Source organism: Pangasianodon hypophthalmus, chromosome 15 (genome assembly GCF_027358585.1).
Source record: "Pangasianodon hypophthalmus isolate fPanHyp1 chromosome 15, fPanHyp1.pri, whole genome shotgun sequence".
Taxonomy (NCBI): Eukaryota; Metazoa; Chordata; class Actinopteri; order Siluriformes; family Pangasiidae; genus Pangasianodon; species Pangasianodon hypophthalmus.
The window spans coordinates 14,283,604-14,310,601 of record NC_069724.1 but is presented as its reverse complement, the minus strand read 5'-3'; the positions used below and the strand labels follow the sequence as shown (position 1 = coordinate 14,310,601).

Sequence of the window (26,998 nt, the reverse complement as noted above, 5' to 3'; positions counted from 1 at the left end):
CGTCTAGTCACCTTACCCCACAGCCCAGACATGTGAAGAATACCAGGGATTTTTGTCACATGCATAAAGTAATCAGTTCTTGTCAGATATTTCTGCAGCTCCTTTAATGTTGCCATTTGTCTCTTGGCAGCCTCCCTGGTAAGTTTTTGTCTTGTCCTTTTATAAATTTTGGAGGGACGTCCTGTGCTTGGTGATGTCACAGTGGTGCTCCATTTTCTCTATTTGTTGACATTGGCTTTTACGGTGTTCCATGGTACATCAAATGCTTTGGAAATTTTTTGTACCTCTCTCCTGATCGATACTTTTAGACAGTGGGACCCTGTACAGACTTTGTAAGCTCTTTGCACACCATGGCTTCAGCAGTCAGATGAAACCAAGTAGATGTGGAGAAAATCCTACAGAATCAGCTGGTCTTTATTTGGGGTTAATCAGAATAATTTCATTGATGACAGTTGTATGGTAATTACTTTCAAACATGAGATTGAATATGATTGGCTCATTCTGAACACAGCCACATCCCCAATTATAAAAGGGCATGCACACTTATGCAACCAGGTTATTACAACTTTTTATTTTTCCTATTTTTCAGTAAAATGTTTCTGATTGTTTTTCCACTTAATTTTTATATGTTGCAATTTCACATCGAGGGTGGAAAAAGATCCGACATGATTATATTGGTTTCATTTTTTCACATCACAAAAATCTGCCATTGTAACAGGGGTGTGTAGACTTTTTATATCCACTGTACAGCTAAGCCATACTCAATGTAAGGGTTAGTTTTTTTTTCATGGACATGTTTGAGAACATCATTTTTTTTATTTATTTATTTTCAAATTAATTATTACAGCATTTTTAATACTCTGTAAAATAACTTGTCACTATTTCTGACATTATATTTAATTGTAATCTAGTGTATAGTATATAGTCTATCCTTTCACTGTTCTCTACTTTGACGATTTAGTCATAATCTACAGCTATCGATGCATCAGTCTTCTATTTCTTTCTACAAACTCATCCATATTTAGACTGTCAGCTATTTCCTCCTCATGAGTCAAAATCACTAAATTTTTCTTTCTTTTGTGTAGCATTGTATGACAGAATGGTGTCAGGACACGGGACAGATATGAAGAATGAACTCTTACATTATGCTGAAGATACTCCAATGACCAGTGCACACAGTCTATACAGGGAATGCTTCTTTGTAGCCTTTAATTTGACTGTGTAGTCATGCTAACAGGGGAAGTGATCGTACTGATGCTTGTGATACAGTCAGCCTCAGAGTCCTCCAGAGGAGTCTCTGACTGCCAAAAGGCACTGCTTGTTTTGGGGATTAAACATCTGCACATGCTAAATAATCTGGCAGTAAACCAAAAATACTCTCAGTCATGAAATCTAGCCTGTGACCTTGTTAGCTAGACCTAGCTACCAAACTTGGCACACTCGTCACACTCAATGGCATTCTAGTCATGCAACATTAACCTTTAGTAAAGAATATGAAAATAATCGAAGAAGCAAGACAAATCAAAACAACAAACAAAAAATAATAAACAAAATATGATAAGACTAACTAATGAGAACAGCCTTTTTCTTACAGTAGAAAAAGTAATTTACGAAACTCACAAAACCATCAAGCAATTAAAGATGAATGACTACAGCCAGCCTTAGAATGTCATACTGCACTGCAATCCAATAAGAAAGTAGAAAAACAATCTTTCAAACAATCATCCTGTGATGTAGCTCCTGTTTTCAGATCGTTTGCTGGGAGTTTCTTGCCCGAGTCAGTGTTTAAACTATACTGTTTCTTTCTTTTTTGTCAGTAATTTTGCAATCGTGCTGTATCACTTTCCTTTCTGCTGTAATTTAATTTTTTTGAAGAACGCTTTTGTTTTTTTAGTCAAGATAGCAAATGGAGGCCATCCATGCAGGATCCATGTAAAAATAATATCAACTAATCATCGACTAAGGTACATTAAATAACATGGCAAACATTCATTAGAGCCCTCACAGCAGGGTGAATGGGTGACAACTCAGTGGCATAATTGCAAAGTTAAAGCCAAGGCTCGTCCACGGGAGCAACACTCCTCTCCGCTTCACGTGTCTAACAGGTTTGCTCTCCTCAGTGAAGCATGTGCTGAGAAATCATGTGAAATTAGCTAGGCCTTTAGGGGCACCAGCAGCACTAGTTAGGTGTATACTGGGAGTCAGGGTGCCAGACATAGCACATAATCTTAGGGTCTTAGGCAAACACAGGTTTTCAAAGATAGTTATTCATGTACAAGCTAATGATACACGCCTTCATCCGTCAGAGGTTACTAAAAGTAACATTGTAGAGGTGTGTAAACTAGCGAAGGCGATGTCCGATGCTGTAAAATGCTCTGTTCATCCCAATGCAGCATGGCGACGTAGCTTACAGCAGGTTATGGTCGCTGAACTGCTGGATGTCCAGGTGTTGCTCCAAAAACAATGCGGACTTTATAGATAATTCGAGCAGTTTTGAGGGCAAGGCTGGCTTGTTAGGGCAGGATAGTGTCCACCCCACTCGGGAAGGTGCTGCTCTCATTTCTTGTAGCATAGCACATAGTCTCAGAACAGGCCTAGTTAATCGGTGACAATCCAGAGCCAAGGCCAGGGAGCAGACAAGCGGGCAAAACCGACCTTCTGCTAGCTGAGTCGTCACTTTGGTTCCAACATATTGAGACTGTGTCTGTTCCCTGAGCTAAACAAAAATGTAGAAATACTCAGGTTTCAGTAACCTAATTAACAAAAAATTTAATCATACCGAATACACAACCAGGACCTTTGATCTGAAGCTAGGACTGTTAAATATTAGATCTCTAATCTAATCTACATCAAAAGCACTTACTGTTAATGAAACTATTACTGACCAGTAGTTTAATGTAATGTGTTTAACAGAAACGTGGATTAAACCAAATGAGTATATAGCATTAAATGAAGCTAGTCCACCCAGATACAGGTATATACATTAGTCCCGTCTAACTTGCAGAGGAGGAGGTGTCACAGTTATTTATAATGACAATCTAGGCATCATACAAAAACCTAGTCATAAATTCAAAGCATCTGAAGTTCTTTAAACCTATATAACAGTAGCACAACAAATAAGTAGCCACAACAAATAAATCTACCCAGACGATTCCGCTAATTATTATTTACAGACCCCCAAGGCCATATTCTGAATTCCTTTGTGAATTTGCCGATTTCATCTCTAACCTGGTTATTTCTTTAGACAAAGCATTAACTGTTGACGCTAATACTCATTTTGATAACCCAGAAGACCCTTTGAGAACAGCAGTTGTGTCCAAGCTAGATTCAGTAGGGGTTCATCAGAATATAATAGGACCCATTCACAGTGGTGGTCACACTCTTGATTTAATACCAACATTCAAATTTAATATAGAAAATATTGTCACATTTCCGCAGTCTGAAGCTATCTCAGATCATTATCTCATCTCATTTAAAATATGTCTTAATCATAATACATGCACCTTGCCACGCTAATGTGTCAAACATGCATTCAGGTCAGCAACTGCACAGAGTTTTATCAGTAATCTCCCAGATTTACCAATCACGATTGGATCATCGTCTGATCCCAAAGAACTTGACCAGGCAACTGAATGCTTAGAATCAACATTCTGCTACACGCTAGATAAGGTAGCTCCACTTAATAGAAAAATAATTAGAGAGAAAAAGCTAGCATCCTAGTATAACTATCACACAGCACCTTAAAACAGACCACTTGAAAATTAGAATGTAAATGGCATCAAGCTAAATTGGTAGTATTTGAATCAGCATGGAAGGAGAGCCTTCTGAGCTATAGAAAAGCTCTTAGTGCTGCTAGATCAATGTATCTCTCCACCCTAAAATAAAAATAATCCTAGATTCTTATTTAATCCTGTAGCAAAATTGTCTAGGAATAAAACCACAATACAAACATGCACACAATCATTATATAGCAGTGATGACGTCAAGAATTTTTTCAATGGTAAAATTGAAAATATTAGGCAAAAAAATTCAGACTATTAATTTAAAACCAGACAGTTTTATAATTAACCCTGTAGATAATAATATAATGATATCAGATCAACAATTAGAATGTTTTACTCCCCTTCGCGAGATCGAACTAATTTCATTAATTTCCTCATCAAAATCATCAATCTGTATACTATACTGTATACCCTTACCTACTTGTTTCTTCAAACAGATAATTCTAGAAGCAATCGAACATCTTTTAAAAATAATCAATTCTGCCCTTAGCACTGGCTATGTACCTAAATCTTTTAAACTAGCAGTTATCAAACCCCTGATTAAAAAACCTAACCTTGACCCCTGTCAACTGTCGATATCAATATCAAACCTCCCTTTTATCTCCAAGATCCTAGAAAATGTAGCACAGCAGTTATGCTCATACTTACATAGGAATAACATTTGTGAAATGTATTAGTCAGGATATAGGCCTCATCATAGCACAGAGACAGCACTGGTTAAAGTGGTAAATGACTTACTACTGGCCTCTGATCAAGGTTGTGTCTCCTTGCTTGTGTTGCTTGACCTTACTGCAGCTTTTGATACCATTGATCATGCTGTTCTCCTCGATAGACTAGAAAATGTAGTAGGCCTTAAGGGAATGGCCCTCTCCTGGCTCAGGTCTCATTTGACTGATCGTTATCAGTCTGTAGATGTAAATGGTGACTTCTCTACACATACTAAGGTAAAGTTTGGTGTTCCACAACTCTCTGTTTTAGGCCCACTGCTCTTTTCTTCATATATGCTACCTCTGGGCAAAATTATTCGTAAACGTGGTATTAGCTTCCACTGTTATGCTGATGACATACAGTTGTATGTTTCAGCAAAGCCAGATGACAGACACCAGCTTAATAAAGTTGAGGAATGTGTAAAGGACATTAGACACTGGATGCTTATTAACTTTCTTTTACTTAATTCTGACAAGACAGAAGTACTCGTACTAGGACCACATGCAGCTAGAAGTAAGCTTTCTGATTACATAATAACTCTGGATGGCCTTTCTATTTCATCATGTGCAGCAGTAAAAGACTTTGGTGTGATTATTTACTTCATTCTTTTATTTGAAGATCATGTAGATATTATTACTAGGATAGCCTTCTTTCATCTCATAAATATTGTTAAGATAACAATCCTCTAGGTTGTAGATGTTCCAGTAGATGCATAAACAAGCTCCAGTTTGTCCAAAATGCAGCAGTGAGAGTCCTTACTAGAACCAGAAGATCACCACATCACCCCTATCTTATTCACCCTTCACTGACTCCCAAACAAATTTCGTTATGAATATAAAATACTACTATTGACTTATAAAGCACTGAATGGTCTCGCACCTCAGTACTGAGGTCTTTTATGATTCGCCATGCTACTTCGTTCAAAAGGTGCAGGCTATTTGTTGGTACCTTAAATAGTGAAGGCAACAGCAGGGGGTAAGAGCTTTCTCTTACAAAGCCCTGCAGATATGGAACAGCTTTACAATTAGTGTTTGGGGCTTTTTTCTTATGTAAAGGAGTAGGTCTGGGGGGTTCACAGACAGAGTGTTGTGGTGAACTGGAATGTTTGGATGCTGTTGTCCCCACTCTCACACGTTCACTCAAGTTTGTTGAGGGCAGAATAGCCGGAAGTGGTAGCTCAGTGGTTAAGCCATCGAGTACTGATTGGAAGGTTGTCAGTTCAAACCCTAGCACCACGAAGCTGCCACTGCTGGGCCCTTGAGCAAGACCCTTAACTGCTCAGTTGTATAAATGAGATAAATGTAAGTCACCCTAGATAAGGGCATCTGCCAAATACCATAAATGTAAATGGCCATGTTATGTCCCAGGGTGCCCTCATGTGTGTGTTACCTTCTAGCTCTCCCTTTTAGTTATGCTGTCACAGCTAGTCTTGCCAGAATCCCTGCTTCCACGCAAAGTACATTGTCCTTAACCATTATGGTACAAAAGCTTACCAAATAATCTCTCTCTCTCTCTCTCTCGCTGTTGAGCTGTGATGGCTTGGGACTGCGATTGCTGTGGTGGCTTTGGGGCTGCTGTTGCTGTGAGCAGTTTTGCACTCAGGCCTCCATCAGTGGACACTGGATGGGTTCAACAAACCAGACTTCATGTGAAAACTGTGATGAATTTACTGCTTGCATAACGGCACTATTTGTCCATGTAGTACACAGTTATAGAAGGGACTTATTTATAATCACACTATCCATTATCACCCAGATGAGGATGGTTCCCTTCTGAGTCTGGTTCCTCTCAAGGTTTTTTCCTCATATTGTGTCAGGGAGTTTTTCTTTGCCACCGTCACCTCTGGCTTGCTCATTAGTGATAAATTCACATATATACATTTATACACATATATACAATTTATTTTGATTGAATTTAATTTCAATATATTTATTTCTGCAAAGCTGAAATTGATTAAATGATCTGTACACTTAAAGTGAGTAATAACTAATTTCAGAATATAAAAGGGGAAAAATGTATAAATTGTCTACTTTTTACAAACACATGAGTGGTGCATGAACACCATGTCTTGGCCAAGAAACATTAAAGCATTTCCAATATTAAATAAAGGAGCAAACAGTGATTACCTGGCCCAAACACCAAGGGTGCAGCAGTGTCTGTTACAGTATTAGCATGCGGATGTTATTATATTGTATCACAGTACATACCTGTGAGTGTTGTGAACAATTTATCATCAAAGATAAATTTGGTATGAATCAGATGAACCATATAAGAGGAGTGGAGCAATAAATCACTATTGCTATGTGTATGTGACTAAATTTGGCATGAATCAGATGGATCTTCTAGAGTATTTAAAAGTTTCATTTATAAGCCACACTTCTTGTCGCCAGTTGGTGACACTATGACAATGGATCACTATTCTCATGTGTATGTGACTATGCTGCTTTTGCAGTGAACTTTGTGGGCTAACATTAGTTTATGTTAATAGGTATTTTCTTACCTTCATAATTTTGTATTTATAACAAAGCATATAATTTGAAGCCTTTCTCCAGGTTACTAAATAAAATGCAGGATCCTGCTCAGCTGTACTATGGCCAGGTGTGTTATTCCTTCATTATTTTACTTACAAATAACTAGATAGAATTTGAAGTCCAAAGAACTGTAACTGCCAATGAAGCAAGCCATCATTAGGCTGAAAAATCAAAACAAACCCATCAGAGAGATAGCAAAAACATGTTGTGGCCAAACCAACTATTTAGTACATTCTTAAAAAGAAAGAATGCACTGGTGAGCTCAGGAACACCAAAAGGCCCTGAAGACCACAGAAAACAACTGTGAGAGATGACAGAAGAATTCTGTCCCTGGTGAAGAAAAAAACCCTTCACAACAGTTAGCCAATCAAGAACACCCTCCAGGAGGTAGATGTATCTGTATCCAAGTCAACTAGAAACACACTAGAACACTTACAGAGGGTTTACCTCAAGATGTAAACCATTGGTTTTACCATATCAGATTAGTTTGCCAAAAAATAGCCTGTTAAAAAAGCCTGTACAGTTCTGGAACAACATCCTATGGACAGATGAGACAAAGATCAACTTTAACCAGAATGATGGGAAGAGTATGGAGAAGGTTCATGATCCGAAGCATTTAACTGCATCTTATGGCATAGACATGTGTGGCTGCCAATGGAACTGGTTCCCTTTTGTTTCTTGATAATGTGACTGCTGACAAAAGCAGCAGAATGAATTCCGAAATATATAGGGCTATATTATCTGCTCAGATTCAGCAAATGCTTCAAAACCCATTGGACAGCGCTTCACAATGCAGTGGACAATTACCTGAAGCATATTTCGAAAGCAACTCAAGACCTTGAAACAAAGAAGCGAAATGTTCTGCAATGGCCAAGTCAAGTTGAGCATGCATTCATTTCAAAAAGTTATTCAACACCAACTGGCCTTGTGTAAAAGTAATTGCCTTGTGTAAAAAGTAATTTATGCAATCAACTAATTAACCGTTTCAATTTAGAATTGGGTTCAATTAGACTAGTCAAACCCAGACTTGATTACTGCCAGCCCTGTTAAATCTAAACATCACTTTAACAGAACCTTTCCAGCAGTGTAAGTAGGCTACAAAGGTCTCAATAAGCACACTATGCTGCAATCAACAGAAATTCCATAAGAGATGAAGTTATTGAAATATACTCACTGAGTACTTTATTAGGAAAACCCGTACACCTACTCATTCTTGCAATTATCTAATCAGCCAATCAAGTGGCCGCAGTGCAATTCATAAAATCATGTAGATCTGGGCCAGCAGCTTTGGTTAATGTTCACATCAACCATCACAATGGGGAAAAATGTCATCAGAGTGATTTTGACCGTGGAGTGATTGTTGGTGCTAGACAACTTGGTCTGAGTATTTCTATAACCACTTATCTCCTGGGATTTCATGCACAATAGTCTCTAGAGTTTACTCAAAATGGTGCAATAAAGAAAAAACATTCAGTGAGTGCCAGCTCTGTGGACAGAAATGCCTTGTTGATGAGAGGTCAATAGAGAATAGCCAGACTGGTTTGAGCTGACAGAAAGGCGACAGTAACTCAGATAACCACTCTGTACAATTGCAGTGAGAAGAAAAGCTTCTCAGAAAGCACAACACGTAGAACCTTGAGGTGGATGGGCTGCAGCAGCAGAAGACAATGCTGGGTTCCACTTCTGACAGTCAAAAAGATGAGGCTGCAGTGGGCACAGGCTTACCAAAACTAGATAATTGAAGACTGGACAAATGTAGCTTGGTCTGATGATTCCCGATTTCTGCTGAGGCACACAGATGGTAGGGTCAAAATTTGTCACCAACAGCATGAATCCACTGACCCAACTTGCCTTGTGTCAACAGGCTGGTGGAGATGATGTAACGGTGTGGGGAATGTTTTCTTGGCACACTTTGGGCCCATTAAATCCAATCATTACTTCAATGCCAGAGCCTTTGAGTGTTGTTGCTGACCATGTGCATCCCTTCATGGTCACAATTTATTCATCTTCTAATGGCTACTTCAAGCATAATAATGCACCATGTCAGAAAGCAAAAGTCTTCTCAAACTGGTTTCATGAAAATGAGTTCACTGTTCTTCAAAGGCCTTCCCAGTCACGGGTCTGAATCCAATAGAACACCTTTGACGCAGCAAAATGGGAGATTCACAGCACGAAAGTGCACCTGAAAAAATCTCAATTTCAGAATTTCAAAGGTATGTTTCCAACATCTTGTGGAATCCACGCCATGAAGAATTGAAGTTGTTTTGAGAGCAAAGGGAGGCCCTGCCCAGTATTAGTATAGTATTCTTAATAAAGTGCTCAGTGAGTGTATATCAGTCTGCAAATGGTTGCAAGGTCATTTCTAAGGTTCTGGGACTCCAGCACATCAGATTGAGAGCCACTATCTATCTAAAAACAGAAAACATGGAACAGTGGTGAATTTTCCCACTGGCCTACCAAAATTCCTCCAAGAGAACATCAACGACTCATCCAGGAATTCACAAAAGAACCCAAAAAAACATCTAAGGAACTGCAGGCCTTGTTTGCCTCAGTTAACCATTCATGATTCCACCATTAGAAAGAGAATGGAAAATATGGTATCCATGTGAGAGTGGTAAGGTGAAAACCACTGCTAACCAAGAGGAACATAAAGGCCCATTTCACATTTGCCAGAGGAGAAGAAGAAAAGAAAAGAAAAAAAAAAACACCTTAATGAATCTCAAGCCTTTTGGGATAATGTTGTCTGGACTGATGAGTCGAACATGGAACATTTTAGAATACATGGGTCCCGCCAGATCTGGTGTAAAGCTAACACAGCATTCCACAATAAGAACATCTTACCAACAGTCAAATATGGTGTCAGTAGTGTAATGGAGTGGAGACGCATTGCTGCTTCAGGGCCTGAGCAACTTGCCATAATTGACAGAACCAAGAATTCTGCTCTCTACCAGAAAATCCTGTAGGAAAATGTCTGGTCAACAGTCCATGATGGGGCAGTCGTGGCCTAATGGATAGCGAGTCAGACATGCAACCCAAAGGTGAACCTGAAGGTTGTGGGTTCGAGTCTCGGGTCCGGCAGGGATTGTAGGTGGGGAGAGTGAATGACCAGAGCTCTCTCCCACCCTCAATACCACAACTGAGGTGAGACCCTTGAGCAAGGCACCGAACCCCCAACTGCTCCCCGGGCGCCGCAGCAAAAAAGGCTGCCCACTGCTCCGGGTGTGTGTTCATGGTGTGTGTTCACTACTGTGTGTGTGTGCGCACTTGGATGGGTTAAATGCAGCAAGCCAACAACCTGGAGTACAAGAGCAATCCACCAAAAAATAAAGAAAATTAAGGTTTTGGAGTGGACTAATCAAAGTCCTGACTTGAACCCCATTGATATGCTGTGGCAGAACCTTAAATGGGCATTTCATGCTCAAAATGCACTCCAGTGTGGTTGAATTAAAGGAATCCTGCAAAGAAGAGTCCGCCCAATTCCTCCACAGTGATGGGAAAGACTTTTCTGCAGTTATTGGGAGCATTTGGTTGCAGTTGTTGCTGCTAAAATGGCACAACCAGTTCTTAAGTATAGGGAGCAATTACTTTTTCACATGGGGATGTGTTGCAGGACCTTTTTCCTTCAGTAAACGAAATGGTCATTTAAAAAGGTTGTTTTGCGTTTCCTCATCTTCTCCTTGGCTTATATTGTATCTGAAAACTTCTCATACAATATATAATGACAAATCTGCAAAAACAAAGGAAATCAAGAGGGGACAAATACTTTTTCAGTGCATTGTACATAATTTTCATACTCCTCAAACCATTCAACGAGCCCTCGTGCCCTATGCACACAGGAAGAGGTCACTCCCATCAGGACAGAAATGTTTCATCAAAATATAATTTTTTTTATCTTTTCAGTGTTTCCATTTAATTTATCATCCATTTTTTACAATATTTCCTGTAAATAAAGCACTTGAAATCATGAAAATACATACAAGCGTAATATAAAGTAGCGAGAAATAGCGATTATACGTTCCCTGCGGATAACAGACACAATTACCTAAAAGGAACCTGCGATATTCCTCAACGCTAGACCTCACTGGTTGCTCTCGAATTTCACTAGACATCTAGTGCACTTCATAGGGTGCAGATGACTTCTTAATATCATTTCAAATGTAGTGCGGTGTGTAGCACATTTATGATTTACCCCTATTCTATATTGCTAGTCGTATATTGCATGCCTTCAGAATTATGCTGCAACCTGGGGCGTCTATATACATTACAATGTTCTTAAGAATCAATGTTATTGACTAGAAACTTACATTCCTTTCGAAAACACTGAGCATTTCTTCCTCTGGTGAAATCTCGTGTTTCAGCTCGATAGTCGCCATCTTGTTTGTAGGCTGAAATAATAAACTTCCAGGTTAAAGGTCTTCAATCTACGGTGGCCCGGACGACGCATGGAGACGAAATATTTGCTACGAGGAAGAATTGATTGCAAAATTATCAAAGGTTTTATATAGCTATATATTTCATTCGTAATCAAGTGTCATAATAAATATGTAACTGAAGAGTGAATGCAACCGTTAGAGTTCGAGTCAAACCTCAAAATAATAATTTATATAACGCTGCTCTATAAGCAAAGTAATTTACTCCCTTATTCAAAGATTCATCCAGAAATGTCTCTGCGAGATTTAAAGATTTCGACACTAGATGTCACTAATGCACAGTCATTGTGTGGGACAGTTACGGGCCACTTATTACAGGTGTCTAACCGGCATAGTACTGCACTGAGTGTAAAATACTGAACCTGTATCTGAAATACTGTTCAGCATAGTAGTGTGCACGATGAGTTACGGAAATTAGTTTCCTATAAAGATTCCTTGCTGTTCCACGAATCGGTAGCCTAACTACTCAATTAAACATCACTTTAATTCAAGTTCATTGTGATTAAACGTATACAGAAGTGTACAGTACATGTGTTCTGGGCACGACGCGAAGCAGTAACGGATTTTTATTTTTCTGCAGGATGTTTGCTGGTATCTTGCAGAAATGATGAAATCCTTGACAAACTGTGCAGGATATTCCTATAGGTTTTAGAATGTACAACAGAAACATGCAGGAATGTCCAGCACACTTGCTGCACAAGGGAAAAATCCTGCAGGATTTTATAAGTACTGCAGGACTGCTGCACACCTCCTGCAGAAATAAAATAAAGTTCCCAATTACTTAATCTATCCTGCAGGATAACTTCTTATCCTGTAAATGAAAAAAAAATCTGCAGGTTATATAGTCGACAAAATTAATTTAAAAATGGTAGATCTGCTATGAGTGGGAAAAACACGCTGCTTAAACACTCTGAAGTCTTTTAGTAGATATGTAGGCATGTCCTTTTTAGGATAAAATATGTTTTAATCGTGAACGACTCAGTGTTTTAACGAATCGGTTGAGTAAATGATTCAATGAGTCATTCACAACGCACAAAAAACGTCACAAACAACGCTCACTTTTTGTACGTAGGCCTACTGGGGTAACAATGTAATTTACAGATGGGGCCAGTAAATGAATCTTTTTCGAGAAAAGATTTGATTCATTGAGATGACGTCACATCTCATGTAGGCACAGGTACTTGTATTCGAACGTACGAATTCAGCTGTCACCAACCGTCGTGTGTGCGTAAGAGGTATAGTCCCAATTTTATTAAATAATTTTAATTTAATCGTTATGGTGTATTTTACTGTTCTGTTATGTATTTGGAACACAGCGGTTAGCATAACGTTAGCTCGCTTACTATCAAACACGGCTAATTTTATTATTTACACAAAACGGTTAGCGTAGTTAGCTCGCTTACTAGCAAACTCGGATAATTTTTTTATTCACATTTTTTTTTACCCTTTTTATTCCTTTTTTAGGTGTCAGCTGCACTCTGGCTTGGAAGCATTGCAGATTGCATCAGTCATTCTACTACACAATTTCAATAAATAAAATAATTATTTTGAGAAAATACTTTGCTTTTCTTGTGACGGTATTTCCCCTGTATGGATCCTGCAGGATACATACCCTCGCCATGTCCTGCAGAATTTCAGCTCTGACCTGCACAACAGTCCTGCAGGAAGTGTGTGTTTTAAATAGACCTGTAGGGTATAATTCGTGCATATATATATTTTTTCTTTCATAGAATTCCTGCAGGTATTTCTACAGGAAATAAGCTGAAAAGCCTGCAGGATGCCTGTAGTTTTTTTTTTTTTTTTTTTTGGAATGTGTGATGCGGCACGAAGCGAAGCATAATTATTTCCTTACTAGGTTCCAGCCCTCCCTCTGTCTGTGTAGCTCAATCGGATCGCACTCCCTCTCTCGCCCTCTTTCTCTCTCTCAAAAAAGCCTGTGAGAACCTGTTTATGCGAGAAAGCATAAACTCCTCTGTCCTGAAGACTATCCTGTGCTAGGAGACTTTGCAAAGACAGCTTCCATAAATGTTAAAAATATGTCTCCTAACAAAAACCGCCACCACATCAACGATTTACTTTGCTAAACAACACGTTCCTTAACTCCGTTTATACCGCAGCGCGGTTGAATGTTCGAATCTGACTGGTCAGAATTTGTGGATTATTTTCGTATTTTCGCACGGCTCAGAAAGCAGTTTCGACTGAGACATGAACAATAGGTTAACGTTAATGTGCTCGTTCTAATATATTATCTTTTCTAGGGTGTCCGAAAAGTCAGGAACCAATTGGAATATGTGGATGAGCAAATACGTCGATCCGAATATGTTGAGCAAAGTCTGCAAAAACATGATAGAGCGAATGAGAAAATGCATAGAGCATAAAGGTGAACATATAGGCTAGAGCATATGTTGTAAATAATAAATACAAAATGAACCCGTGCGGTCCTCGGCTCAAATTGACCCGTTTATCATTTTTAATAAAACAAAAAATATAGAACATTTTTTTCCACCTGAAATTCATAAGTCTTGGTTTATTTTCTGTGAGGAACATGTACAAGAAAAAAAAAAAATAGAACACAGATCCTATCCCGTCCCAAAATAGATTTGTATTGCACACACTGTAAGATTTTGTTCATCATGTGCTGTGTGGACAGACATGCACATTCCAGTGGTGTTTGTTCTTCCAGTACTCAAGTTCTTTATTATAGTTCATCTACTGTAGACATGAATGCACACACACTGAGCTGTTTTATCCAAAGTTATTTCAACACATCAACCCCCCCCCCCCCATTTGTTATTCCTTGCTTATTATTCCTTACTTATTATTCAATTTATGGAGTGTCCACCATACAGGTCTCAGAACATTTTAGTCTGAATTAATTTATTGTAATAATTCAGTTTCAATTCAACCTTTCAACCTTATTCCTGATACATACTACTAGTCACTAAATCTTACTTTGCTGAACAAGATGCACTGTTGTGTTGAATAAAGTAAAATTGTCCTTACTAATAATAACTTGCTCAGCCAAAACTACCTCAGAACTACATGGCATAGATAAGAAATATACATCGAATAGATGCAGCTAAAATTGAGTCAACTTTAAACTGCTTGTTCAGTCTTGATGAATGTAATTATATTACGAAAACTCATAAGGCCTATTGTAATCAGACATTCAAGAAGTTTTAATGTTTACAGCAAAATGTCCCATCCCAAAATGTGGCCAAAAAAGGCAATGCTTTCAGCATTATTTCTTTATTTAAAACTTTTTAAAACTTTTGTTAGCAAAATAAATTATATTTATATAGAGAAACAAGACCAAATTGCAACTTCAACAACAGTTTGTCAAAAAGATAATAACAAAATCTTTTCTTCCCCATAAAGGTCACAAAAATATGAATATGTAAATAACATGTTGTAATAAACCTACAACACAATTACACAGTTGAACAAGAAAAATCCTTCATTGCATGAACCTAAATCGATGACAGAAATAACAGATTAACACATTAACATGTAAAATAATTCAAAATTGATGATTCAAAAGACTACCAGTTGAATATGCTGCCTGGCTACATTAAATGAGAACATTTGTAATTCCATATGAAACTGGATGGTTATCAGAGTCTAGTAATAAAATGTTCCTGTTAGTTGAGCAAGAATGGTAGTTAACTAGCTGAATGAGCTCATTAATATCTAGCTGGTTTTAAGTAGTCTAGTTTATGTCTTGTTACCCTTGAACTGAAAAGACAAGAATCAGCTGGCTGATCTAATTACCAACTAAATTATATCAGGTATATATTTAAAAATATACTTACCAGCATTCAAGTGTGAGGGATGTGTTGGTGTTTTTGAAGTTCACTGAAAACTAATGTGCTGATCTGGTGGCTGTTCTTAGGTAGATTGTGCTAGCTAGATCTAACTAGCTGGTGTTAGAAAAGGTGTATTTGAACTCTGTTAAATTTTTCTACATGTTTTTTTTTCAAGACTGAATAGTAAAATCATTTAGACAGTTAACTGACAAATTAATCTCTGGCTGACCTTTTCTGTAGACTACGGTTGTGTCTCCTCTCATGCAAACTACAAGGGAAAAACATGCACACAACACTCTATTCTCACAACAGAGTAATCTTTGTTCACAGAATGTAAACAAGATGACACATTTAATTCCAAAACTATTTAGGAGTTGTGACCAGTTCCACCCAAATAAAGGAAACCATGTCTGACCAAAAGTTTGGTACAAAATACAGGTATTTTTACATTTGGCAAACTATTGCTTAATTGTGAGGCTCTACCGCAAAACAGTGAATCCTGTTTGTAATTGAAGAGACATTATAAGAAAAATTAACTTAATAAAACACGTATAAAACAAACATCTACATTAAAGACCAGTTTTGGTTAGGGAAATGTCAGAAGTAAAATTACATTAATTTCAGTACACATTACACATTGGCAGACGCCCTTATCCAGAGCGACTTACAATTATCTCATTTATACATGTAGAAAATACGCAAATCTGAGGCAAACATCAATGAAAAAAGGATAAAATCTTTAAAATATTAGAAGCACTTACTAGAGCAAATGGGGGAAAAAAATACTGCAAGGCAGGTAACATGCCTTCATTCAGTCTTCCTACACTTATGGCGCCCCACTGGTGACATCCCTGCTTAAAGGGAAATTACATCATAAAACTAGAATTTAATATATTATTTCTCATGGTATTTAGTATTCTGTTGCAATGGACTGTCCGCAGAATCACTTACTGTCCACATTTTTACAGTTTTCTTATTTTCACCTGAATGCTATAATAATACCCAGAATGTAATATGCAAATACATAATTCAACCACTGAGAATCCCTACTGTGATCGACCAATCCAGACCTCTGAGTGAGACATGTGACTCTGGCATCTCCTCTGCCGTGTCATTCCTGGAAGAAAAACACAGCTGTATGTTGTGAACGGTCCTATAATAACTTTATAAGTTATTTTTTCTAGTATATCTCAGAAATATTTAGTGAGAATTTAGTGATTTTTAAATGGAAGTGAGAATTTGTATTCTAAAATGTTGCTAGTGCATATTATCAAACAAGTGATGTTTCCAAGCCAACAGAAGATGGTTGTGTTACAGGCAATATGGAGAGATAATTCTGGTCTGATTTGCTCCTTCTTTTCAATGGCCATCATCATCTCAGATAAGTAGCTAGCTAGTTGTTACTGCTTTAAGTTGTTCTAGCTTGAATTTATTCTCTCCTGGTAAGGTAGAATTCTGACTTTGTGTACTATCTACTTGACTCAGCTGGATCTAGATTCTTGCCACTAGAATTGTTGTATTGTAATGTTGATTCTGTAGTGTTGCTTCAAAGTGTCTGTTGGTCTATGCTAATTGGTTCTTTCAGGTGGCTAATCAATAAGGTGTGAATTGTGGGCAGGACCTACCAAGATATTTTGAAGGTTATCCGCTATAGACACTAGTGTCTGTAGTGATCAGAAGCATATTCTACAAGGTTAGATGCATAAATTTAGACAGAAAGTGTCAAGTTTAGTAGTGTTTATTTCTTCTTGTTCAGTCAAGTGTTACCGGTTCCCTCTCAGCCCTATTTTCACTAACCCCACTCCTGACTAGGCTGCAGAAATGTGCTCCAACCCATCTCTGTTTTCACCTCTCACAGACCCAGAAGCTCTCATGCAAAAACCAGAGGCCAAACTACCAGTAACCTCATCTACCCTCCTCTGTTGTCTCAGTCTGAAACAGCGGTGGTAAGTGGGCTCTGGAATTGTCTGCTGTAAAGAAAGCTGATTTCATCTCAGCTTTAGCTTCCCATTACTCTCTTGACTTTCTGGCACCAACTGAGACCTGGATATCTCCACAGAACTCAGCTACACCGGCTGCCCTATCCTCTGCTTATGCTTTCTCTCACACTCCACGAGAAGCTGGCAGGGGTGGTGGTACAGGTCTGCTGTTGTCTGGGAAATGGTGCTTCACACATCTCTCCCTGTCTCATCTCAAAATCTCATCCTTTGAATTCCATGTGTTACCGGCGCCAGCCCTAGGGGAAAGCTGGGCGGTATCAAGTGGCACACAGCAAGGTAGGCTGTGTAGACTAAAGGTGTGTGGTGCTGTGGATAGACGTAGAGGAGACAATGTCAATCTGGCCACAGCTCGTTTAATTCTGACAATCATTCAATTATTCACTTTACATTCAATTCAATTGCTCATTCTCTCAAAACACATCATTTACACATCATTACAATCACATCACTACAGTGCATCAGTCACACTCTTTCTTACTAACTCCTTCTCCGTATCTCTCCTATGTCTCTCTCTCTCTCTCTCTCACATACACACACAAGCGGGTCGGCCACATCAAAGAAAATGCGCCTGCGTATGGCGGGAAAACTGACTCGGCTATAAACTATAAACTACAAGAAAAATACAAATGGTAGCTGTCTTACACTAGAATTTGGACTATCGGTTCTCAAAACAGTATAAAATTACTTTATGTTACAAAGGACTTGAGTGAATTACCTTACTTAAATATTGCTTGACTACTTATCACTAAATAGTGAACAGGGCAGACGTTAGAAACAGGACTACATGGAAAAGTACAAAAATACATTACTAACCTTGACTAAACTCTCTGAAACTTTCACAATTGTTTTAAAACCTTTGTACAATTAACCAAAATGCATTTTTAACCAAGTTTGAGTTAATAAAAGAACTTTTAAATTGTACCTGTGGATAGACGTAGAGGAGACAATGTCAATCTGGCCACAGCTCGTTTAATCCTGAAGCTGCGCAATGCGCTGTCTCTCTCCAGTCCCCACAGTAGCGCCAACAGCACCATCTACTTGTCGGAATGTGTATTGCACCCAAAATAACAGACACATTAGAAATACAAAAAAATAGAGGGGGTATCTGTTTTCAAATAAAACTTTAAATATAGCGTTTTTCACCCTACTACACATGCAGTTACAGTTACCTTCTAATCATTGTGATCTACCACCCTCCTGGTCCCCTAGAAGACTTTCTTGAAGAAATGGAAATGCTCCTCAGACTTTTCCCTACTGACGGCACCCCTCTTACTGTCCTTGGAGTCTTCAACCTCCCCTCTGACAAGCTTCAGTCCTCTTGCCTTCTTCCTCTTCTGCATTCCTTCTCCTTGACATTCAACAGTTGTCCTCCCACACACAAGGGAGGAAATGCGCTGGACCTGGTCTTCAGCCACCCCTCTCCAGCTACAGATATCAGTGCTACCCCACTCCACATCTCCGATCATCACTTGGTATCCTTCATCATCACCCTCCTTATCCTGCCTAAAACCAACGATCAATGCTTCTCTCCTATTTGTCAAAACTTCCACACTATCTCCCCTTTCTCCATAGCTTCATGCACCCTATCATCCCTTCCAGACCCTGACTCCTTTTCCTCCTTACCATTGGAGTTAGCCACAGACACTTTCCTCATCCATGGACCTCCTCTGCCCTCTATCTTCTAAACCCTTCTAAACCTCTTGCCCTGTTCCTTGGCAGATTTGTCACGCAGCAATCAGAGAGAATTAAGAACAGCAGAGAAAGTGGAAAAAATCACAACTTTACACAGACTCTTACCGTGCTCTCCTGTCCAAATTCTCATTTGAAGTGACTTCTGCTAAGACTGCCTTCTGCAAGGAAAAGCTGGAAAACTTCTGCACAAGGTCCTCTCAAGCTCCACAACATCTTTTCTTAACTACTCAACCCACCGGCTCCTCCTGCTCCATCCTCCCTGACTGCTGAAGACTTTGCCACCTTTTATAATGGGAACATTTTTCTAAACTAGCAACAGAAGAGATCCTGCAAATCATCTTGTCCAGAAATCCTACCACCTGCTCATTGACTCCAATCTATTCCACAATGCTCCAGACCATCTCACAAGACCTCCTCCCCTTCATCACTACTATCATCAATGGCTCCATAACCTCTGGTCATGTACCAACTGCATTCAAGAGAGCAAGGGTTATTCCCATCCTGAAAAAAACCTACTCTGGATCCTTCTGACATCAGCAACTACCGACCGGTATCAATTATCTCTTTTATTTCTAAAATCCTAGAACGAATTGTCTACAATCACCTATCTCTCTATCTCTCACAGAACAACCTCCAAGATCCTAAACAGTCTGGCTTCAAAGTGGCACATTCCACAGAGACTGCCGTTTTGGTGTCTGGCACTGGTGTCTCTCAAGGCTCAGTACTTGGTCCTCTTCTGTTCTCCCTCTATATTCGATCTCTTGGTGCGGTCATATCCTCACATGGGTTTTCATACCACTGCTATACGGATGAAACTCAACTCATCCTCTCCTTTCCTCCCTCAGACAATGTTTCTGCTTAGCTACTACTAAGATGGCTAGTAAAGTTGCTAATACAAAGGTAAATAATCATGTAACTTTGCTAGCTAACATTATGGGAGCTGCTTATATTGTTGCTAATTTCAGTTTGGTATGTTGTATTTGGCTCAAACCAACAGAAAAGGGGCCATCACTAACTCGTGGCTTTCGCCCCGTTCAAGTTCAAGGTTCATGTTCACACTCTGCACATGTGTGGGGGTGTGTATGTCTTGCAAGCTCTCTCTCTCAGGTTATGGGCCTTACTGAAAGCACAAGGAAACACACATAAGTAGACTGCCGGTAATAAGACACAGGTGAGAATCTACATGTGTTGCCTGCCGGTTCAACTTGCTTCCTCTCCGTCTGCAGCTGACGCTCGACCACGCCCCTACTGCTAAATAATCTAGCACTCCCTTTTTAATGAGGTCAGTCAGCGATGTGGTGATGTCTGAAAAATTAGGTACAAACCTCCAATAATAGCCTGCCAGCCAGCCCCATGAACTGCCTCACCCCCTTTTTTGTCTTGGGCCTCGGGCAGGCTGCAATTTCTGCTGTGTTAGGTGAAATAAGCTTTCGAGTTTTGCTCTTAGGTCCAAAACATACTAAATTTTGTTTTTGCTGTTAGAAGGTCCCTCCTCCCAATTTTTTCTAATGTCATCTAAGACTGTATGAGACTTGCACCCATACTATAATTCAAATAGGGAAAACACCATGGAGCCTTGTGGGACCTGTCATACAAACAATGGGGGCTCAAGAGAGTTATCCCAATTCCGAGCATCATCTTGAGTGAACTTATGAATCATATTTTTAAGTGTTTGATTAAACCATTCAACCCATCTGTTTGTGGATAGTAAACACTGGTGCAAATCGATTTAATCCCTAATAATTTGTACAGTTCATGAAGAGTGTGTGAGACATAAAATATGTGCCCTTGTCAGTCAGGATCTCTTTTGGTATACCGACTTGGGAGATATCATTTGGAGCTCATGTAAATAATATTACTAGGGCAGCCTTCTTTCATCTCAGAAATATTGCTAAGAAAAGAAATATAATGTCACTACATGATACAGAAAAAATTGTTACCTCGAGTTTTGATTATTGTAATGCCTTACTGTCTGGATGTTCCAGTAGGTGCATAAAGAAGGCCCAGTTAGTACAGAATGCAGCCGCAAGAGTTCTTACTAGAACCAGAAGACAGGACCAACATCACCCCTATCTTTTTCACTCTGCATTGGCTCCCAATCAAATATTACATTGATTATAAAATACTACTATTGAACTAATAAGCAATGAATAGTCTTGCACCACAGTACCTGAGCAAAATTTTGGTGATCTGCCAAGCTTACTTCGTTCAAAAGGTGCAGGCTGCTTGTTGGTAGCTCAAATAGTGAAGGCTACAGTAGCGGCATAGCTTTCTTTTACAAAGCCCCACAGTTATGCAACAGCCTTCCAGTTATTTTGTTTAAGTGTTTAAGTCTAGGCTGAATAAATGTGGACAAATTTGTTGGTACCCTTCCATGAAAAAGAATAACCCAGAACTATCTCTGAAATAATTTGAAACTGACAAAAGTTAATGGCATCAATCACTGTTAATTCCATGTTTAACACAAATCAGACATTACTTTTGATTTTCGATTAAACTGAATATTTTACATAATGAACCAAATGAAAATGACATGGAAAAAAAAGATGGTACCCTTAACTTAATATTTTGTTGCACCACCTTTACAAGGAGACTTCTGCATCGGGTAACAGGTATTTTGGCCCACTTAAACTGTTCTAACTGTCAGAGGTTTGAAGTGTGCCTTCTGCACACTGCATTTTTCAGATCTTTCCACAGATTTTCAATAGGATTAAGATCAGGGCTCATAGAGGGCCATTTAGGAATAGTCCAATGTTTTTTTCCCAGCCATTCTTGAGTGCTTTTAGCTGTGTGTTTTTGGGTCATTATCCTGTTGGAGGACCCATTACCTGTGACTGAGGGAGAGCTTTCTGTCACTGGGCAGTATTTTTCTCTCCAGGATGCCTTGATAGTCTTGAGCCTTCATTGTGCCCTGCACAGATTCAAGGCCCCCTGTGCCAGATGCAGCAAAGCAGCCCCAAAACATGACTGAGCCCCCTCCATGTTTCACAGTAGTTATGGTGTTCTTTTCTTTGAAAGCTTCATTTTTCTGTCTGTGAACATACAGCTGGTGTGACTTGCCAAAAAGCTCTAGTTTTGTTTTGTCAGTCCAAAGGACATTCTCCCAGAAACTTTGTGGCTTGTCAACAAGCATTTTAGCAAATTCCAGTCTGGATTTTTTATGTTTTTCTTTCAATAATGGTGTTCTCCTGGGCTCCATGGAAGAAGACCCATTGTTGTTTAAAATGCAACAGCTGGTGCGACCGGATAGTGACGTACCTTGACTTTGGAGTTTAGCATGAATGGCTTTCGATGGTTTCCTTGGCTCTTTGTCTACCATCCGCACAATCCTTCTGATCAACCTGGAGTTGCATTTCTTCTTGCGGCCACATCCTGGGAGGTTGGCTACAATCCCATGGACCTTATACTTTTTAATAATATTTGCAACTGTAGTCACTGGAACGTCAAACTGCTTAGAGATGGTCTTATAGCCATTACCTTTAAGACGGCTATCTACAATTTTCTTTCTGAGCTCCTCAGGCAACTCTCTCCTTTGCTTTCTCTGGTCCACGTTCAGTGTGGTGCACACAATGATATCAACACATTGGCACAAGAAGTCATTTCTCTTCACAATTTTATTGGTTTAATCTATCACATACTATGGGCAGGCAGATATATATAAGACTATTGCTTTTGGTTTAATCACTTTTCAGGAGCAATTAATCATTGATTGAAAGAACTGTAAGGGTACCAACAAATTTGTCCATGTCTGTATTTGTTTAGACAAAACTTTTCTGAACAGTTTTTTTTAGATGAAGGAGCAGATCTGGAGGGTTCATGGGCATAGAGTGTTGTGGTGAACTGGAATGTTAGGATGCTGTCGCCCCCTACTCTCACGCGTTCAGGTTTGTTGACAGTGGAGTGGCTGGCCATTTTATGTCCCAGGGTGCCCTCATGTCTGTGTTACCTTCTGGCTCTCCCTTTTAGTTATGCTGTCATTGCTAGGCTTGCCGGAGTCCCTGCTTGCACTCTGTACCTATTCTTTAACCATTACGTGACAATTAGCATACCTAACACTCTCTCTCTCTCTCTCTCTCTCTCTCAGTCAAGCTACACGTGCTATTCCTGAGATGCCAGTGATCTTGACCCCTTCTGCTCTCCGGATCTGCCCAATCCATCCTGTTGCCCTACTTCTGGTTGGATTTCTCATCATTTGGAGACCACTCACTGCTGGACAGCCTAAAGTGACATGAGATTACTGTGGATGGTACCACTTAGAAACCATGAAGATGGCTTTGGACTTAAATTGATATGAACAGTTTTGCTACGATGGCTTAGGACTACAATTTCTTTGATACCTTTAGGACTGCAATGCGCACAAACAGTTTTGCACTCAAGTGTCAATCAGTGAACAGCTGATAGTTTCAACAAATAAACTTCATGTGTAAACTATAATGAACGAACTTTGTTACTTTTTGACCATATAGTATACAGTTTAGAAGGGAATTATTTATAATCACTTATCCGGTGTCACCCAGAGGAGGATGGGTTCCCTTTTGAGTCTGGTTCCTCTCAAGGTTTCTTACTCATATTGTCTCAGGGAGTTTTTTCTTGCCACTATCGCCTCTCACTTGCTCATTAGAGATAAATTCATACATTTAAAATTTATATCCTGAATTTATATATTTCCATAAAGCTGCTTTGTGACAATGTCCATTGTTAAAAGGGCTACACAATTGAATTGAATAACATGGATAATGCTGCATGCTGAAATGTTGCGCAGAGCCATGGTATCGCATTGTGTAATACACTAGAACTAACACAAAGCAATGCCCTCATGCAGTCTGTTCTAATGGCCCAAAGCAGTCCATGCCAATTCTTTTGAAAGTGACCTCGATTAAGGAAAGAGGGCACAATGGCACTTTTGGAGTGGCTGGCGGATTCACCAGCTGACATTTGTGACATGCTGCACATCTCCTGCGAGCATCGCTCTGAATACCTGGGCCAATAGAAATGGGCCATGAGATGGTTTAGTATTTTATCCTGCCCCAAATGCCCAGCCATTGGATTATGATGAACCGCGTGAGGGAACATTGATCCTGGATGCCATGATTCCCCGCAGCACCAACAAACCTGCCCAGGCTTTGCCCCACCTCTGATCAGCACAAGATGTTCCCCCTGTGCAGAGAGAGACAGAGCATGGGGTCCAGATTGTCAGATTCACGGCCCCAGGACCTGAGAGCAAGAAAATGGAGGGACGTGTGGACCAGGGGCCGCGGCCAATGATCCTCCACCAGCTGAACAGCTTTGTCCAGGGACACAGCTGGAGAAGTGGTGGGTTGCAGCAGCTTCTGGAGTGCCCATCAGCTCTCAGCCTTCTTCTGCCCGAGGGCTTCCAAACGAAGCTGCTGCTTGTGAAGCAGGTTGAGAAGTGCTTGTTGTTGGGTTTGGTGGAGGCTGGCAAGGAACTTTTCACGTTATACATGCTCCCTTTAGGTAACATAATCCGTAAACATAATATTAGCTTCCATTGTTATGCTGATGACACACAGTTATACGTCTCAGCTAGGCCAGATGAGAATAGCCAGTTAAAGAAAGTTGAGGCATGTGCGATAGACATAAGAGACTGGATGCTAAGCAACTTTCTCCTGCTAAACCCGGAAAAAACAGAGGTTCTGGTACTGGGACCACAAGCCGCTAGAAGTAAGTTTAAAGATCACACTGTTACTTTAGACGGTCTCTCTGTTTCAAGTAGTCTAACAGTAAAAGATCTCAGTGTGATTATAGACTCTAATCTCTCATTTGAGGCGCATGTAGATAATGTAAGCAGGTTAGCATTTTTCCACCTCAGAAATATCGCTAAGATTAGAAATATACTTTCGCTAAGTGATGCTGAAAAACTAGTCCATGCATTTATCACGTCCAGATTAGATTACTGTAATGCTTTACTATCTGGATGTTCGTCTAGATGCATAAATAAGCTTCAGATAGTTCAGAATGCAGCAGCAAGGGTCCTTACTAGGACTAAGAAGTATGAGCATATCATGCCAGTCTTATCTACATTACACTGGCTCCCAGTAAGATTCCGCATCGATTTTAAAATATTACTCCTAACCTATAAAGCATTAAACGGTCTCGCTCCGCAGTATTTAAGCGATATGTTAGTACCTTATGTTCCGCCACGCCTACTTCGCTCTAAGGATGCAGGCTGTCTATCAGTACCACGCATTGCCAAAACCACGGCAGGGGGCAGAGCTTTCTCTTACCAAGCCCCAAAATTATGGAATAGCCTCCCAGTTAATGTACGTGAAGCAGACACGGTCTCAGTGTTTAAGTCGAGGTTGAAGACTTATTTATTTAACCTAGCATTTAGCGACTAGTGTTTTAGACAAAGGAGTAGATCTGGGGGACTCGTGGATGTTGAGTGTTATGGTGATCTGGTGTGTTTGGATGCTGTCTTCCTCACTCTCATTAGTCACTCAGGTTTATGACGGCAGAGTGACTGTATGCCTTACATATCAGGGATCTCTCATGTCTGTGTTTCCCCCTGGTTCTCCTTTTAGTTATGCTGTTATAGCTAGTCCTGCGGGAGTCCCCTGCACTCCTCATTAACTTTTATCTCCACACGGTGACTGTGAGTGTACCTAACCACTTTCCTTCTCTTTCTGCCGAGCTACACTCCTGAGCTGCCGGTGATCCAGACCCCCCTACGCTCTGGACCAGATGAGCATCACTCCTGAGCTGCTGGTAATCCAGACCTCCCCCGCTTCACTCTGGACCTGTCCACCGGCAATGCTTCACACTGCCACGAAGACGCTTCAGCTGTTTTCTATGGACTACACAAACACACATTGTACACACACACGCGCGCACTACAGTGTAAACCCATATGAGGATGGGTTCTCTTTTGAGTCTGGTTCCTCTCAAGGTTTCTTCCTATCACCATCTCAGGGAGTTTTTCCTTGCCACCATCGCCCTGCTTGCTCATCAGAGACGTCACACACACACACTTCACTTTACTTTTGTTTGTGTAAAGCTGCTTTGAGACAATGACCTTTGTAAAAAAAGCGCTATACAAATAAAAATGAATTGAATTGAAGGGACTTCATGGTCTTGCCAAGTGGGCAGTCCTCCCAGCTCCCGGTACCTCAATCACGGCCCCACTGCCACACTCATAATTTATAATATTCATAAAGTATAATATTTTAGGCTCCGCATAATACTTTCACTGTCAATGCAGCCTTATTGCTGTACATACTGATGTTTTATATCTTAATTGCATTTTTAAATGTTAAATTGTACAGCCGATTTGCACCCAATTATTAACTTAGTTCTTTCAGTTTATCAATATAATTAGGAATAAAATGCATAATTTTACACTTTGATAAAAATACAAGATGTGGCTCCTGAGTGGCACAACAGAAAAGCATTCACCCTTTTGTAGAAAGATTGAACTTTGAATTCTGACAATGCCACAGCCATCCACGGCCAGGAGCCAAAAGAGCAAAACTGGCCGCAGTCTTTGGCTGGGTTGTGTGGCATACTCTCTCTGCACTGTCAATCACACTGACAGTAGCCAATTGTGGACTTCTTTGAGCTCATGTATGCAAGCGAGTTACACTGTCCTGTGATGCAGCAGTTCAAAAAGATGCTGCCTTCACGTGTCTCAGAGGAAGCATGTGTTAGCCTTCATTCTTCACAGTTATCATATGACAGGGGAAAGCTGGCTGGTGGGTGGGAATTGGCAGGTGACCGAATTCGTGAAAAATAGGGGATTAAAAAACATTGCTTCCCTGTGAGCATGTGTACAGAATAGGGGTGGGTGATCTGGCAAAAAATATCATATCATCAGATATGTCTTTCCAGCACTTACTTTCTTTCTCATACTTATTGCCTTTTTCAAATGCATTTGTTTACATCAGTGCTGTTTCTGTTTCTGCCTGCCTGCCTCAGCCGATGGAGAAGACGGCCGCAACGAAGCTCTCCTCAGGTTCGGGCCGCTTACCTCGCCCATGAAGAAGATAAAGCTGATGCGGGAGCGGAAGATGAGCCCAATAATTTGACTAACCC

General features: G+C 39.9%; 2 protein-coding genes across 6 annotated transcripts in view; one reads left to right on the top strand and one right to left on the bottom strand.

Annotated features, from left to right (window-relative positions):
• Positions 1 to 13,236, bottom strand: part of wdr55 (WD repeat domain 55) — a 28,899-nt gene extending 15,663 nt beyond the window's left edge. Inside the window, exons 1-2 of one of the 4 annotated variants that reach the window (XM_053240380.1) lie at positions 13,064 to 13,230; positions 11,326 to 11,481 (exon numbers count right to left, since the gene is read on the bottom strand). In XM_053240380.1, coding sequence (XP_053096355.1) covers positions 11,326 to 11,394 — 69 coding nt within the window. In that variant the 5' untranslated portion in view covers positions 11,395 to 11,481; positions 13,064 to 13,230. Of the gene's footprint in view, positions 1 to 11,325; positions 11,482 to 13,063 lie in introns of all 4 variants that reach the window. The other 3 variants (XM_053240379.1, XM_053240382.1, XM_053240381.1) reach the window with 3 other exon arrangements.
• Positions 12,493 to 26,754, top strand: LOC128320499 (uncharacterized). 2 transcript variants are annotated; one of them, XM_053240383.1, is made up of 2 exons: positions 12,493 to 12,686; positions 23,034 to 26,754. In XM_053240383.1, the coding sequence occupies exon 2, from the start codon at positions 24,178 to 24,180 to the stop codon at positions 25,306 to 25,308; it is 1,131 nt and encodes a 376-aa protein (XP_053096358.1). In that variant the 5' UTR covers positions 12,493 to 12,686; positions 23,034 to 24,177; the 3' UTR covers positions 25,309 to 26,754. The 2 variants fall into 2 exon arrangements, with proteins under 2 accessions (XP_053096358.1, XP_053096359.1); XM_053240384.1 differs by lacking the exon at positions 12,493 to 12,686 and adding an exon at positions 16,670 to 17,203.
• Positions 26,755 to 26,998: the final 244 nt, after the last annotated feature.

Coding starts and splice junctions, on each gene's coding strand:
- LOC128320499 (XM_053240383.1), top strand. CDS start 24,178: ATGGAGGGACGTGTGGACCAGGGGCCGCGGCCAATGATCCTCCACCAG.